Source organism: Oncorhynchus kisutch, unplaced genomic scaffold, assembly GCF_002021735.2.
Source record: "Oncorhynchus kisutch isolate 150728-3 unplaced genomic scaffold, Okis_V2 Okis05a-Okis16b_hom, whole genome shotgun sequence".
Classification (NCBI taxonomy): domain Eukaryota; kingdom Metazoa; phylum Chordata; class Actinopteri; order Salmoniformes; family Salmonidae; genus Oncorhynchus; species Oncorhynchus kisutch.
Genome location: NW_022261982.1, coordinates 5151326 through 5165135, shown reverse-complemented (window position 1 = coordinate 5165135; position 13810 = coordinate 5151326). Strand labels below are relative to the sequence as shown.

At 42.7% G+C, this 13810-nt stretch overlaps 2 protein-coding genes across 3 annotated transcripts in view; both read right to left on the bottom strand.

Moving 5' to 3' along the window:
- The window catches only part of LOC109878231 (retinoic acid-induced protein 2), a 30546-nt gene extending 27530 nt beyond the window's left edge, over positions 1 to 3016 (bottom strand). The window contains exon 1 of the mRNA XM_031813383.1: positions 2887 to 3016. The gene's annotated coding sequence lies outside the window, so the exon portion shown is untranslated. The remainder of the gene's footprint in view (positions 1 to 2886) is intronic.
- A 2025-nt stretch (positions 3017 to 5041) lies between these two features.
- Positions 5042 to 13810, bottom strand: part of nhsb (Nance-Horan syndrome b (congenital cataracts and dental anomalies)) — a 147997-nt gene continuing 139228 nt past the window's right edge. For both annotated transcript variants that reach the window (XM_031813387.1, XM_031813388.1), the window contains 2 exons: positions 12523 to 12652; positions 5042 to 11251 (listed from right to left, as the gene is read on the bottom strand). In XM_031813387.1, coding sequence (XP_031669247.1) covers positions 10594 to 11251; positions 12523 to 12652 — 788 coding nt within the window. In that variant the 3' untranslated portion in view covers positions 5042 to 10593. The remainder of the gene's footprint in view (positions 11252 to 12522; positions 12653 to 13810) is intronic.

Sequence of the window (13810 nt, the reverse complement as noted above, 5' to 3'; positions counted from 1 at the left end):
CAGGCTGCCACAGATTATCTCTGTACCAACTTCTTATCAATACCTCTAGCAGTCTGCCACAGATGATCTCTGTACCAATTTCTTATCAATACCTCTAGCAGTCTGCCACAGATTATCTCTGTCCCAACTTCTTATCAATACCTCTAGTAGTCTGCCACAGATTATCTCTGTCCCAACTTCTTATCAACACCTCTAGCAGGCTGCCACAGATTATCTCTGTCCCATCTTCTTATCATATAACCTTTAGCAGTTTGCCACAGATTATCTCTGTCCCAACTTCTTGTCATATAACCTCTAGCAGGCTGCCACAGATTATCTCTGTACCAACTTCTTATCATATAACCTCTAGCAGTCTGCCATAGATTATCTCTGTACCAACTTCTTATCAATACCTCTAGCAGGCTGCCACAGATGATCTCTGTACCAACTTCTTATCAATACCTCTAGCAGGCTGCCACAGATGATCTCTGTACCAACTTCTTAACAATACCTCTAGCAGGCTGCCACAGATTATCTCTGTCCCAACTTCTTATCAATACCTCTAGCAGGCTGCCACAGATTATCTCTGTCCCAACTTCTTATCATATAACCTCTAGCAGTCTGCCACAGATGATCTCTGTCCCAACTTCTTGTCATATAACCTCTAGCAGGCTGCCACAGATTATCTCTGTACCAATTTCTTATCAATACCTCTAGCAGGCTGCCACATATTATCTCTGTACCAACTTCTTATCAATACCTCTAGCAGTCTGCCACATATTATCTCTGTACCAACTTCTTATCAATACCTCTAGCAGTCTGCCACATATTATCTCTGTACCAACTTCTTATCAATACCTCTAGCAGTCTGCCACATATTATCTCTGTACCAACTTCTTATCAATACCTCTTAGCAGTCTGCCACAGATGATCTCTGTACCAACTTCTTATCAATACCTCTAGCAGTCTGCCACAGATGATCTCTGTACCAACTTCTTATCAATACCTCTAGTAGTCTGCCACTGATTATCTCTGTCCCAACTTCTTATCAACACCTCTAGCAGGCTGCCACAGATTATCTCTGTCCCATCTTCTTATCATATAACCTTTAGCAGTTTGCCACAGATTATCTCTGTCCCAACTTCTTGTCATATAACCTCTAGCAGGCTGCCACAGATTATCTCTGTACCAACTTCTTATCATATAACCTCTAGCAGTCTGCCATAGATTATCTCTGTACCAACTTCTTATCAATACCTCTAGCAGGCTGCCACAGATGATCTCTGTACCAACTTCTTATCAATACCTCTAGCAGGCTGCCACAGATGATCTCTGTACCAACTTCTTAACAATACCTCTAGCAGGCTGCCACAGATTATCTCTGTCCCAACTTCTTATCAATACCTCTAGCAGGCTGCCACAGATTATCTCTGTCCCAACTTCTTATCATATAACCTCTAGCAGTCTGCCACAGATGATCTCTGTCCCAACTTCTTGTCATATAACCTCTAGCAGGCTGCCACAGATTATCTCTGTACCAATTTCTTATCAATACCTCTAGCAGGCTGCCACATATTATCTCTGTACCAACTTCTTATCAATACCTCTAGCAGTCTGCCACATATTATCTCTGTACCAACTTCTTATCAATACCTCTAGCAGTCTGCCACATATTATCTCTGTACCAACTTCTTATCAATACCTCTAGCAGTCTGCCACATATTATCTCTGTACCAACTTCTTATCAATACCTCTTAGCAGTCTGCCACAGATGATCTCTGTACCAACTTCTTATCAATACCTCTAGCAGTCTGCCACAGATGATCTCTGTACCAACTTCTTATCAATACCTCTAGTAGTCTGCCACTGATTATCTCTGTCCCAACTTCTTATCAATACCTCTAGTAGTCTGCCACAGATTATCTCTGTCCCAATTTCTTATCATATAGGCGGGTTTGATCCTGGAGTTTTTAACCACTGAGCCATATTGTCGTTTAGCCTGTAGCTTTAGCCATCAGGACAATAGTTATTGTAATTAGACAATGGTATGGATGACAGTATAATGTGTGTGTCACCTGGGTTGTCCTGTAATGTATAATACTGTGATCCGTCTAATCGTTTCCAAGGGGTCCCCAAGGGGTCCCCGAGGGCCTCTAGGGTTACACAGTACCACAGCTGTTTGGACATATTGCTGGACCAAATCACCACAGGGACAGGTGGGGGGCACTAAACAGTTATCTTTAGTTACAAAGGCCTACATTCAATTATTTAGAGACTTTCATTTCTTTAGATATGATTACGTATATATTACTAAATATAGACATCATGATAAGCAAACCATAACTGTCTGAATTTAACAAATGTAAAAAACATTTACTAGAATGCTACCAGTGTTATAAAAATAATTTGTGGGAGCATTGGTCAGGTCTACCCAATAAATAACATTAAATTTCTTAATGACGCGTTGGAATTTGCCTCCCAAATAAAGACAGAATTGTTAGGCTATTTTCCACTTAATGCAGACTGTATGTATGTCTATGACTATGTCTCCACATGTGTGTATATGGTATTACCGTGTAATGATGAGACCCGTTACTTCTGTATAGGCTACAGTCTATGTGACGACCCCAATAAAGCCCCATAATAATTTGTCCATCCCAACCGCATAGCAGGAAAGCTGGCCTTATATAAACGATCCGTGCAGAACAATGTAATCACGTCGGAATGAATAGGTGTCATTAATTAGGGTTCATATATGGCTCATTCCATCATTTTCTGCTCCTCCAAATACGAGATGGCCTATCACTGCCATTCAGCCATGCAATTTCGGCCTCTCGCCTTTTAGAAACCATACAGTCGACCGACCATCATTTCAAGGTAAATTAGAACAAAGATAGATGCCATTACCATACAAGAAGAGCCCGTGTTGATGCTATGCCCGATGTTAAATCGTCAGTGTCCCGACGCTACAACGTAGAGACCGTAGCCAGCCCCCCCAAAAAACGGGTTCTTCCCTGGAGAAAGGCGGTAGTCCTGTGACAGCGAGGCTGCGCGCGCGCAGACGGTGTCCTCGGTTTTCTCCGGTACGTAGTATTTTGACAGGAGAGAGCTGTCCTCACCCTGCGAGCAAACCGTTATTTTTATAGTCTATGAAGCATAGGTTATAGTACATCAGGTTTATAAGGAACGCTGTCAAACAGATGTAACTACAAAATATCATGATTTATAAACAATAATGCCTATCCTGACAGAAAAATATATAGAATTTCCATGGCAAAGCATAGGCTATATCTATTCTATTCTATAGAAAATTAATCCAAATGATTACATTTATTTTATGGTAAGCATAATTTGTGTGAACGTTTATTGTTGACATTCCTATCATGTGATGGCCTTGTAGCTGTCCTGGGTGAAATACATGGACATGTCTTTCCGGATGTAATAGGTTGTTATGGATACCTGACTGGACTCACCCAACCGTGTCCCATTAACATTCCACCTATCATGTGTAAATGCATAATTTCCACCATAACAATTGGCTTTACTAAGTTATTATCAACATCTGACATGCACATATATGTGTTTCCCAGATTTATTAAGACGAGAATGTGTGAGGGGAAAGCAGGTCACCTTTTTCTCTCTTTGTTATTCAAAAGTCTTTGTTATTCTTTGAGGAAAATCAAATAGTTGTAGTATTCTGTAAAGGTTTAAAGGCATGACGGCCCGACAGTTCATTTCCCCTATTCTGACTGTTTTAAAGTTGGACAATGACTTCTGTTTGATTCTCGCTTTCCTCAAGTAAGACATCAGTGGTGATGGGGGGGGAGGGGGTGAAGGGTTGGAAAGGGGAGGGAGTTCTTAGATTCTTACCCCAGAGAATGGAACACAGGACACAACGGTTCAGGGAACTGTTTGAAGGATCAGCTCCATGGGGGATTAAATGGGGAGAATTGAGAATTGATTTTCCCCAACTGGGGTTTAGAAGTGGTAGTGGTGATGTTGGTGGTGGATAGGGGCCTCAGCTCAGGCCTGTTGGCTGGTCATCTGGGTGCGTCCTGGGGGTTAGAAGTTGAGTTGTGAGGGGGTCACAGTGGTGGGTCAGTCTTTAAAGGCCCACTATGGAACAATAGACCTTTCAGAGCCTGTCTGTGAGGATACAGACAGGTCAGGCTAGGGGTGAGGATATAGACAGGCCAGGCTATGGGTGAGGAGATAGACAGGTCAGGCTAGGGGTGAGGAGATAGACAGGTCAGGCTACGGGTGAGGAGATAGACAGGTCAGGCTAGGGCAGACAGGTCAGGCTAGGGGTGAGGAGATAGACAGGTCAGACTATGGGTGAGGATACAGACAGGTCAGGCTAGGGGTGAGGAGACAGGCAGGTCAGGCTAGGGGTGAGGAGACAGACAGGCCAGGCTAGGGGTGAGGATACAGACAGGTCAGGCTAGGGGTGAGGAGACAGACAGGTCAGGCTAGGGGTGAGGATACAGACAGGTCAGGCTAGGGGTGAGGAGACAGACAGGCATTGAGACATCAACCACCATCACTTCCTGTCCCAATGCATTCCCTTCACTCTGCCAGGTCTGCTCAGCAGAGAGGCAAGGTACAGGGCCTCAAAGCAGATCGCCTCACAGTGGATGGGACCTAGCAATACAGTGCAGGCCATCCTGTCTGTTGGCTAAACTCCACAGCAACGACACATCGCCATCTACTGGTGGTGGGGCCTCTAGACATTCTCTCCACTGAACCTGAGAAGCAATGAAAGAAAGTGCCTCTGCGGATACTTTTATCCAGAGTGACTTACACACACACGCGCACGCACGCACACACACGCACGCGCACGCGCGCACACACACACACACGCACACACACGCACCCGCACGCACGCGCGCACACACGCACACACACACACACACACACACACACACACACACACACACACACACACACACACACACACACACACACACACACACACACACACACACACACACACACACACACACACACACACACACACACACACGACCTGTGTGACGTGAAGGACGTACAAGGACACCACATGTTTCTTTTCAAACGCAGTCACATTTATTGTCCTTTTCTATGCCCAGTCACTGAGCAGTCTGATGAGCTGTCAAATCAATACGATATAATGCAGTCAATGGAGGTCTCACGTTTACCCAAAAATAAATACAAGACTGAAATAGTGTTGCACAGCTCCAAAATATACAAAGGCTTGGAATTAATTCATTAATTAATCATGTAAACTTTGAAAATATTTTACAAAAAAGAAAAAGATCTTTGCAACATTTTTAAAAAGGTTTACTATTTACATTTCGTTTTTGTACAAAAATAGAAAAAGGTGATGTAATGTGTCATGTTCCAGCTTTGAGCCAGGAGCATCTTGTACCGCCCGAGCCAGTTACACTGTACCACTCATCCTTTTAAATAGTTGGGTTTTGGTTTTCATCTTTTTAAAGTAGGTTTTTCATGTATTAATGTTAATATTTAAAGTTTCAAAATCATTATTTTTGTGTGTTGGTTCTTTCCAGTATACTTGTGACTCTCTGAAACCCTTTGGCAGAAGCATGGCCTGTGCTATCCTGATCATGCATCCTAAATTAATGAACCATGTATAATATATTTTAATCGATAGGGGAAATACAGTCTTTTACACAAATCATCACATATCATCATCAATATAACGTCAGGTTACAGCCAAAAAGGGAAACACTTCACAAGCTCCACTATACCAGTGCAATAGGAGAATCTCTTCTGGTTTGTTTTTAGACTTCAGGGAATCATGTCTCAGAGGAAAACAGTATATTTTTTTAATCCGAGGTTAAAAGGTGTCTAGGTCAATGCAAACAAGAGAAGATTATTACCTCTGGCTCTCACTTCTGTGTTGGGCTATTACACTTCTGTGTTGGGCTATTACACTTCTGTGTTGGGGTATTACACTTCTGTGTTGGGCTATTACACTTCTGTGTTGGGCTATTACACTTCTGTGTTGGGCTATTACACTTCTGTGTTGGGCTATTACACTTCTGTGTTGGGCTATTACACTTCTGTGTTGGGGTATTACACTTCTGTGTTGGGCTATTACACTTCTGTGTTGGGCTATTACACTTCAGGGTTGGGGTATTACACTTCTGTGTTGGGCTATTACACTCCTGTGTTGGGGTATTACACTTCAGGGTTGGGGTATTACACTCCTGTGTTGGGCTATTACACTTCTGAGTTGGGGTATTACACTTCTGTGTTGGGCTATTACACTTCTGTGTTGGGCTATTACACTTCTGTGTTGGGCTCGAATCCATTTCAATTCCAGTCAATTCAGGAAGTAAACTGAAATTCCAATTCCGATTGTCTTCAATGATTTTCAAAGAGGAGAAATTTGGAATTGGAATTGAGAATTTGGTTTACTTTCTGAATTGACTGGTATTGAAATGGAATCGCCCTGTTACACACATTGGATATGTCTCAGGGAAAGGCAGGCAATAGTTTCTTATTTGAAAACGTTTGTCTGTGGGGCCTGGACTCAGATGAACCAATGTCTTTAGTCTGTGGGGCCTGGACTCAGATGAACCAATGTCTTTAGTCTGTGGGGCCTGGACTCAGATGAACCAATGTCTTTAGTCTGTGGGGCCTGGACTCAGATGAACCAATGTCTTTAGTCTGTGGGGCCTGGACTCAGATGAACCAATGTCTTTAGTCTGTGGGGCCTGGACTCAGACGAACCAATGTCTTTAGTCTGTGGGGCCTGGCCTGGGGAGAAATGGCTACATTGCTACTTTACCGAAAGTTGAAAGACACTTGCAATGGGAACACAAATCATCAAAATATAATCTATATATTTTTTGGGCTGCATACAGATTATGTCAAACTACTGTTACTAATCCACATGAACAATTAAAAATGACTTCAGAGGATCCCAAATATCTACTCAAGGTGGATTTTGACACCATATAGTTTAACGTTCATATTCTAAGACTGAGTCAGAAATGGCCCCCTTTTATTCCCTATGTAGTGCACTACTTTTGACCAGAGCCCTATGGAGTAGTGCACTAGGTAGGGAATAGGGTGCCATTTGGGATGCATTCTAAGAATGCACCGTCACGTTTAGCATCAGCCAGTTCAGTTCAATCGTGATATTACTCTGATATGAAATGTCTTTCAGTTTCACCTTCATTCCTCTTCTAGGTTATTCAATATGATAATAAAAGAACTCTCTGGATAAAATATCCTGTGATTAAAAATAGTTTCTATACAATGTTGTATAATTATTGTCATTAATGAATGTCATCTTGTAGATCCTGGCAAGTTGTCGCACCATAATCTACATTTAAAAGAGAGACACAATGCATAGAGAGGTACCTGTCTCTTGGTTCCCCAATGTTCCCCAATGTTCCCCAGTGTCTAACCAGCCATTTTGTGTCATTTTGACCACAGAAAGGTTCACCAAACTCCTAGATATATATATAGTATGGCATTTCAACACCAGGCAAATGAATGGCTGCAGTTTTATAGTCCAACAGTTTGTAAAACGATAAGATGAAATAGAATGTTAACACAATTATACCACACACTCTTAGAAAAACAGGTTCCAAAAGGGTTGTTCGGCTCTCCCCATAGGAGAACCCTTTTCAGTTCCAGGTAGAACCCTTTTAAGTTCCGTGTAGAACCCTCTGTAGAAAGGGTTCTACATGGAACCCAAAAGGGTTCTACCTAGAACTAAAAGGGTTATACTTGGAACCAAAAAGGGTTTTTCAAAGGGTTCTCCTATTGGGACAGCCGAAAAACCCTTTCAGGTTCTAGATAGCACCTTTTTTTCTAAGAGTACAGGGAGGAATTGTAGTGCGTTGCCCTACCTAACGACGACCCTACCTCTACCTGCTCTGCTCACTGTCCACGTAACACATACACACACACAGATGCGCACGCACACATACACACACAAGTGCACACGCATGCACATACCCATCCTACCTCCCGTCCCATCTCAAGCTCAATTCATCTGACTCTCACAAGGATTTCACCCTGGATCTTTTTACTAATAACTAACTCCAGAACGTACTCATCCCTTACCTGGAACCTACGTAATAACTAACTCCAGAACGTACTCATCCCTTACCTGGAACCTACATAATAACTAACTCCAGAACGTACTCATCCCTTACCTGGAACCTACGTAATAACTAACTCCAGAACGTACTCATCCCTTACCTGGAACCTACGTAATAACTAACTCCAGAACGTACTCATCCCTTACCTGGAACCTACGTAATAACTAACTCCAGAACGTACTCATCCCTTACCTGGAACCTACGTAATAACTAACTCCAGAACGTACTCATCCCTTACCTGGAACCTACGTAATAACTAACTCCAGAACGTACTCATCCCTTACCTGGAACCTACGTAATAACTAACTCCAGAACGTACTCATCCCTTACCTGGAACCTACGTACTCTTATAACTTTCTTACGTTTTTCCAAATTCTCTGTTTGATTGTCCAGTCATTTTTGTTCATTTTACAGTACAAGATACCCCCCTGTCCATGAACACAACTATACAAAACAGAATTGTCAAACATTTTGTACATATATTGAATTACACCCAACTTTACATATTCAAAAATGAAACTGAAAATTGGATATCTTTTCTCGTGGTAGTATCTCTAACAGATATTTCCCCTCTTGAAAATGATATGGTGTTTTTTTTTGTTTATTGCATGCGATAGATGAAAACACTGATAAAACAATGAACACCACAGTGCTCTGCAGCAACAGATATTAATTCATGTCAAATTCGAATTAGTTCACAGCTTGTTTCCTCCTGTAACCTCGTACACAGTGTCAGTTAGTTCTGCAATTCAAATGTTCGCTGAGTAACAGTTGTTCTTTAGTCTGTGTATCTCTATGTTATAGATCTGTACAAACGAACAGTCATATGGTTGCAGAGGTATTCATAGAACACATTGAGTGACTTCATTGATCTACACTTTGTTTTTCAATGTAGAAACACAACTCTTCAAGATTGGTCTGTTCACCAGAATGTCATTACTTAAAATGTATAAACCCCATTTGTTATGTTAAATTAGTTAGATACCTGAAAAAAAACACTAGAGAGAAGCGTAATATTTGAGTGAAATCTTAAAGATTCAACCGATATTTTCACAAGGACACAGATGATTTGTTGTTTCTCTTAATAAGGTTGTATGATTAACGTGTTGGGCTTTGTGACGTGCCCCTGGCTACTGATGTTACGGAACTACGGAAAGATTGCATCCCCCCCCCCCACCTATCCCCATAGAAACAGAATCTAGTCATTCTAGAATGTAGTTATTCTATTTCTACATCACCAATCCACTCTGCTACAAATAATGGATTTGTGTCGTTAAAAAAGGTTTTGTATGTCTCTTCATATAGCTATGTTCTTTTATATTCAATACAAATATACACAATAGGAATTTTCCATTATAAGATTCGTTTTATTTTTCTCAAGGAATATTCTTGAAGAATTCATAATGACGAAGTGCAAAGGAGAAGTTAGGCTTTGAAACCCCGATCCATTTCAACCTCCCAGCTAGCTAGCCAAACATTAGTGGTAAAGACCCTCGATAGCTTTTCTCTCTTTGTTTGTTTTTATAGTCCTAAATATCTCCTCTAGAGTAGTCAGTGAACCCCCGGCATGCTTGGCCCTCCAGCGCAGAAAGGCCACAGCACGATTGTCCCATCATCTCTTCTGACACCTTGACATCTGCACCACATCACTTCAACAAGACCAAATATTTCCCTTATGTGTCCCTGCCAGGAATCCCTGCACTGAGAGCTCTTCTAGGGTCATAGGTCATTCCTATTTCTTTACATGTAGTTGATCTATGTGAGGATGGCATGTTGACCTATGTGTGTTGTTAACTCACTCTTGGCAAAACAATACTTTGACACATGGTTGTCAATAGTGATCACAGTCCATTGTTTTGTGTTGGGGCGGTAGCAATACAAAACATATAGCTTATTCATTTTCGTCGACTGGGAATATTTTGTTTATGGTTGAAATAATGACCTGTCCTCTGGGTAAAGTGTAGAGAGAAATGCAATTCTTTCGGAAAGCAGTTATTTTAGGGTCACGTTAGGACACGACATACAAGTCATCCAACATCCAAGAAGATAAAAAAAGGACGATGGATGTTCCATTTGCTCCAACACACACACAGGTTGTCTTACCGCTCCATTTTTCTCCTCTTGTCCACGTTTCACTCAATACAGGATCTTGGGTTATTTAAAAAGGGAGTTCAAAGTTCAAAACAAGAACATTTTTTTTTCTTTCTTTTACACTCTGAACAAAACACAAAGTCGTGTTCTTCAGTTCTGCACCAAGATATCAAATCCCCAGGCAGGTAGTCCAGAGTAGTCTTCTCTCTGGTTATACCCTCTTTGTTGAGTTGTGTATCCGTCAGTACTCAGTAGATAAGAACAGTAACAGCACTGAACCAGATCCATATAAATATGTCTACGTCCCAAGTGGCACCCTATTCCTTATATGGGCCCTGGTCAAAAGTAGCACACCAAATAAGGATTAGGGTACATGTTTCTGCACTGAGCAGAGCGATCATTACGCGGAGCGATCATCATGGGGACTCCCATCTGAGTTCTCAGTCTCCCCCTCTGATATGACCTGCATGGGTGCCGTATAGAGTCGGCTACGGTTGCTGTAGCGACTACTATTGGCTGCAGGGGGAATCCGGGAGCGCCCCTGTCTGGACGAAGCCGACGTGGGGGGTGTTTTAGGGCTGAAGCTGTCTGAACTGGGCCTGGGGAAGAGGCTGGGGGGGAAGAGTTGCTCCCCGGCCGCCTGCAATGATGGCTCCTGCAGGGGAGAGGGGGGCTCCTCGGTGGAGTACCTGACCTGGCCCTCAGCAGCCAATGGGTGCCCAGGGGACTTAGGGGCGATGGGGCTCTTGAGGATCTCTGTAGCAGACATGCGGTAGCTGGAATCAGTCCGACTGCCCTTCTTCAGGAGAAGCAGCTTGAACTCCTCGTTGGAGGTGCTGGACTTCTTGGCGCTGCGGTAGATGGGTCCTGGGGTGCGCTGGGTCCCGGCCGCGGTCAGGGTGGAGAGGGCTGGGGCGGGGGGGATGATGAGAGGGGGCGGAGGGGGGATGGCTGGGAGGATAGCTGCAGGTGGAACTACGGCAGCTGGAGGAGGACACAGACGGCTCTTCCCAGTCAGCTCTCCAGAGTCTTTACGGCCCAGGACTTTTCTCTTGGACCTAGAATAGGAGAGTGTTACACGGTTCAGGTAAACAGGACATTTTATAGACCATTCTGCTGTGGTTCTGATGTCTGATGGGTTTCTGCTGTGGTTCTTATGTCTGATGGGTTTCTGCTGTGGTTCTAATGTCTGATGGGTTTCTGCTGTGGTTCTAATGTCTGATGGGTTTCTGCTGTGGTTCTAATGTCTGATGGGTTTCTGCTGTGGTTCTAATGTCTGATGGGTTTCTGCTGTGGTTCTAATGTCTGATGGGTTTCTGCTGTGGTTCTAATGTCTGATGGGTTTCTGCTGTGGTTCTAATGTCTGATGGGTTTCTGCTGTGGTTCTAATGTCTGATGGGTTTCTGCTGTGGTTCTGATGTCTGATGGGTTTCTGCTGTGGTTCTAATGTCTGATGGGTTTCTGCTGTGGTTCTAATGTCTGGGTTTCTGCTGTGGTTCTAATGTCTGATGGGTTTCTGATGTGGTTCTGATGTCTGATGGGTTTCTGCTGTGGTTCTAATGTCTGATGGGTTTCTGCTGTGGTTCTAATGTCTGATGGGTTTCTGCTGTGGTTCTGATGTCTGATGGGTTTCTGCTGTGGTTCTAATGTCTGATGGGTTTCTGCTGTGGTTCTAATGTCTGATGGGTTTCTGCTGTGGTTCTAATGTCTGATGGGTTTCTGCTGTGGTTCTAATGTCTGATGGGTTTCTGCTGTGGTTCTGATGTCTGATGGGTTTCTGCTGTGGTTCTGATGTCTGATGGGTTTCTGCTGTGGTTCTGATGTCTGATGGGTTTCTGCTGTGGTTCTGATGTCTGATGGGTTTCTGCTGTGGTTCTAATGTCTGATGGGTTTCTGCTGTGGTTCTGATGTCTGATGGGTTTCTGCTGTGGTTCTGATGTATGATGGGTTTCTGCTGTGGTTCTAATGTCTGATGGGTTTCTGCTGTGGTTCTGATGTCTGATGGGTTTCTGCTGTGGTTCTGATGTCTGATGGGTTTTCTGCTGTGGTTCTGATGTCTGATGGGTTTCTGCTGTGGTTCTGATGTCTGATGGGTTTCTGCTGTGGTTCTGATGTATGATGGGTTTCTGCTGTGGTTCTGATGTCTGATGCATTCAATGTGTGTTCTCTGTTTGTAATTTGCTGCAACCTTGGAAACAATTAACTTTTCTTTTGAACTGAAATGAAGATAGTGACAGATAAATGTAATGATAATATCGGTTATGACAAGTACAGCTATAACCCAGCGAGTCAAAAAGAATAGAGTTATTTGAAGTGAATTGAAAGTGACCTGTGGATCATGGCGAACAGATCTTCAGTAGTACGTGATTTGCTGGGCGACATGAAGACAACATCATCATCAGGTTTGGTTGTTTCGTCAGTCAGAGGAGAGAGGGAGTTATCACTGGGACTAGTAGACTCTGGGGGAAAAGGAACAGGAGGTTATAGGGAATACCATGCCAGTGATCTGATCACATTCCTTATAGGTCATTAAACCCGGCAGGGTAGCCTAGTGGTTAGAGCGTTGGACTAGTAACCGAAAGGTTGCAAGTTCAAATCCCTGAGCTGACAAGGTACAAATCTGTCGTTCTGCCCCTGAACAGGCAGTTAACCCACTAGGCCGTCATTGAAAATAAGAATTTGTTCTTAACTGACTTGCCTAGTAAAATAAAGGTAAAAAAAAGAGATGAGAGGACCAGAACAGAAGTGATCTGATCACATTCCTTATAGGTCATTAAACCCTCTAGAGATGAGAGGACCACAACAGAAGTGATCTGATCACATTCCTTATAGGTCATTAGACACTAGAGATGAGAGGACCACAACAGAAGTGATCTGATCACATTCCTTATAGGTCATTAAAGACTCTAGAGATGAGAGGACCACAACAGAAGTGATCTGATCACATTCCTTATAGGTCATTAAAGACTCTAGAGATGAGAGGACCAGAACAGAAGTGATCTGATCACATTCCTTATAGGTCATTAAAGACTCTAGAGATGAGAGGACCACAACAGAAGTGATCTGATCACATTCCTTATAGGTCATTAAAGACTCTAGAGATGAGAGGACCACAACAGAAGTGATCTGATCACATTCCTTATAGGTCATTAAACCCTCTAGAGATGAGAGGACCAGAACAGAAGTGATCTGATCACATTCCTTATAGGTCATTAAAGACTCTAGAGATGAGAGGACCACAACAGAAGTGATCTGATCACATTCCTTATAGGTCATTAAACCCTCTAGAGATGAGAAGACCAGAACAGTTGTGATCTGATCAGGGGATTATACTTTTACTTGAAGTCTCTTAAATTAATACATCAATTCAAAAACAATTAATTGTTAAAAAGTCTCAAAGTAAAATAAAGTTTTAAGTAAAGTACTAAAGCTGCAATATGTCACTTTTTGGGTGACCCGACAAAATTAACATAGAAATGTGTTTAAATAGATCTGTCATTCTCATTGAAAGCAAGTCTAAGAAGTCGTATGTATCTGTTCTATGTGCTCTATTTCTACGCTTCCCATTTTTGCGTCTTTTACTTGTGGTTTTGTACACCCGCTTCAAACAGCTGAGA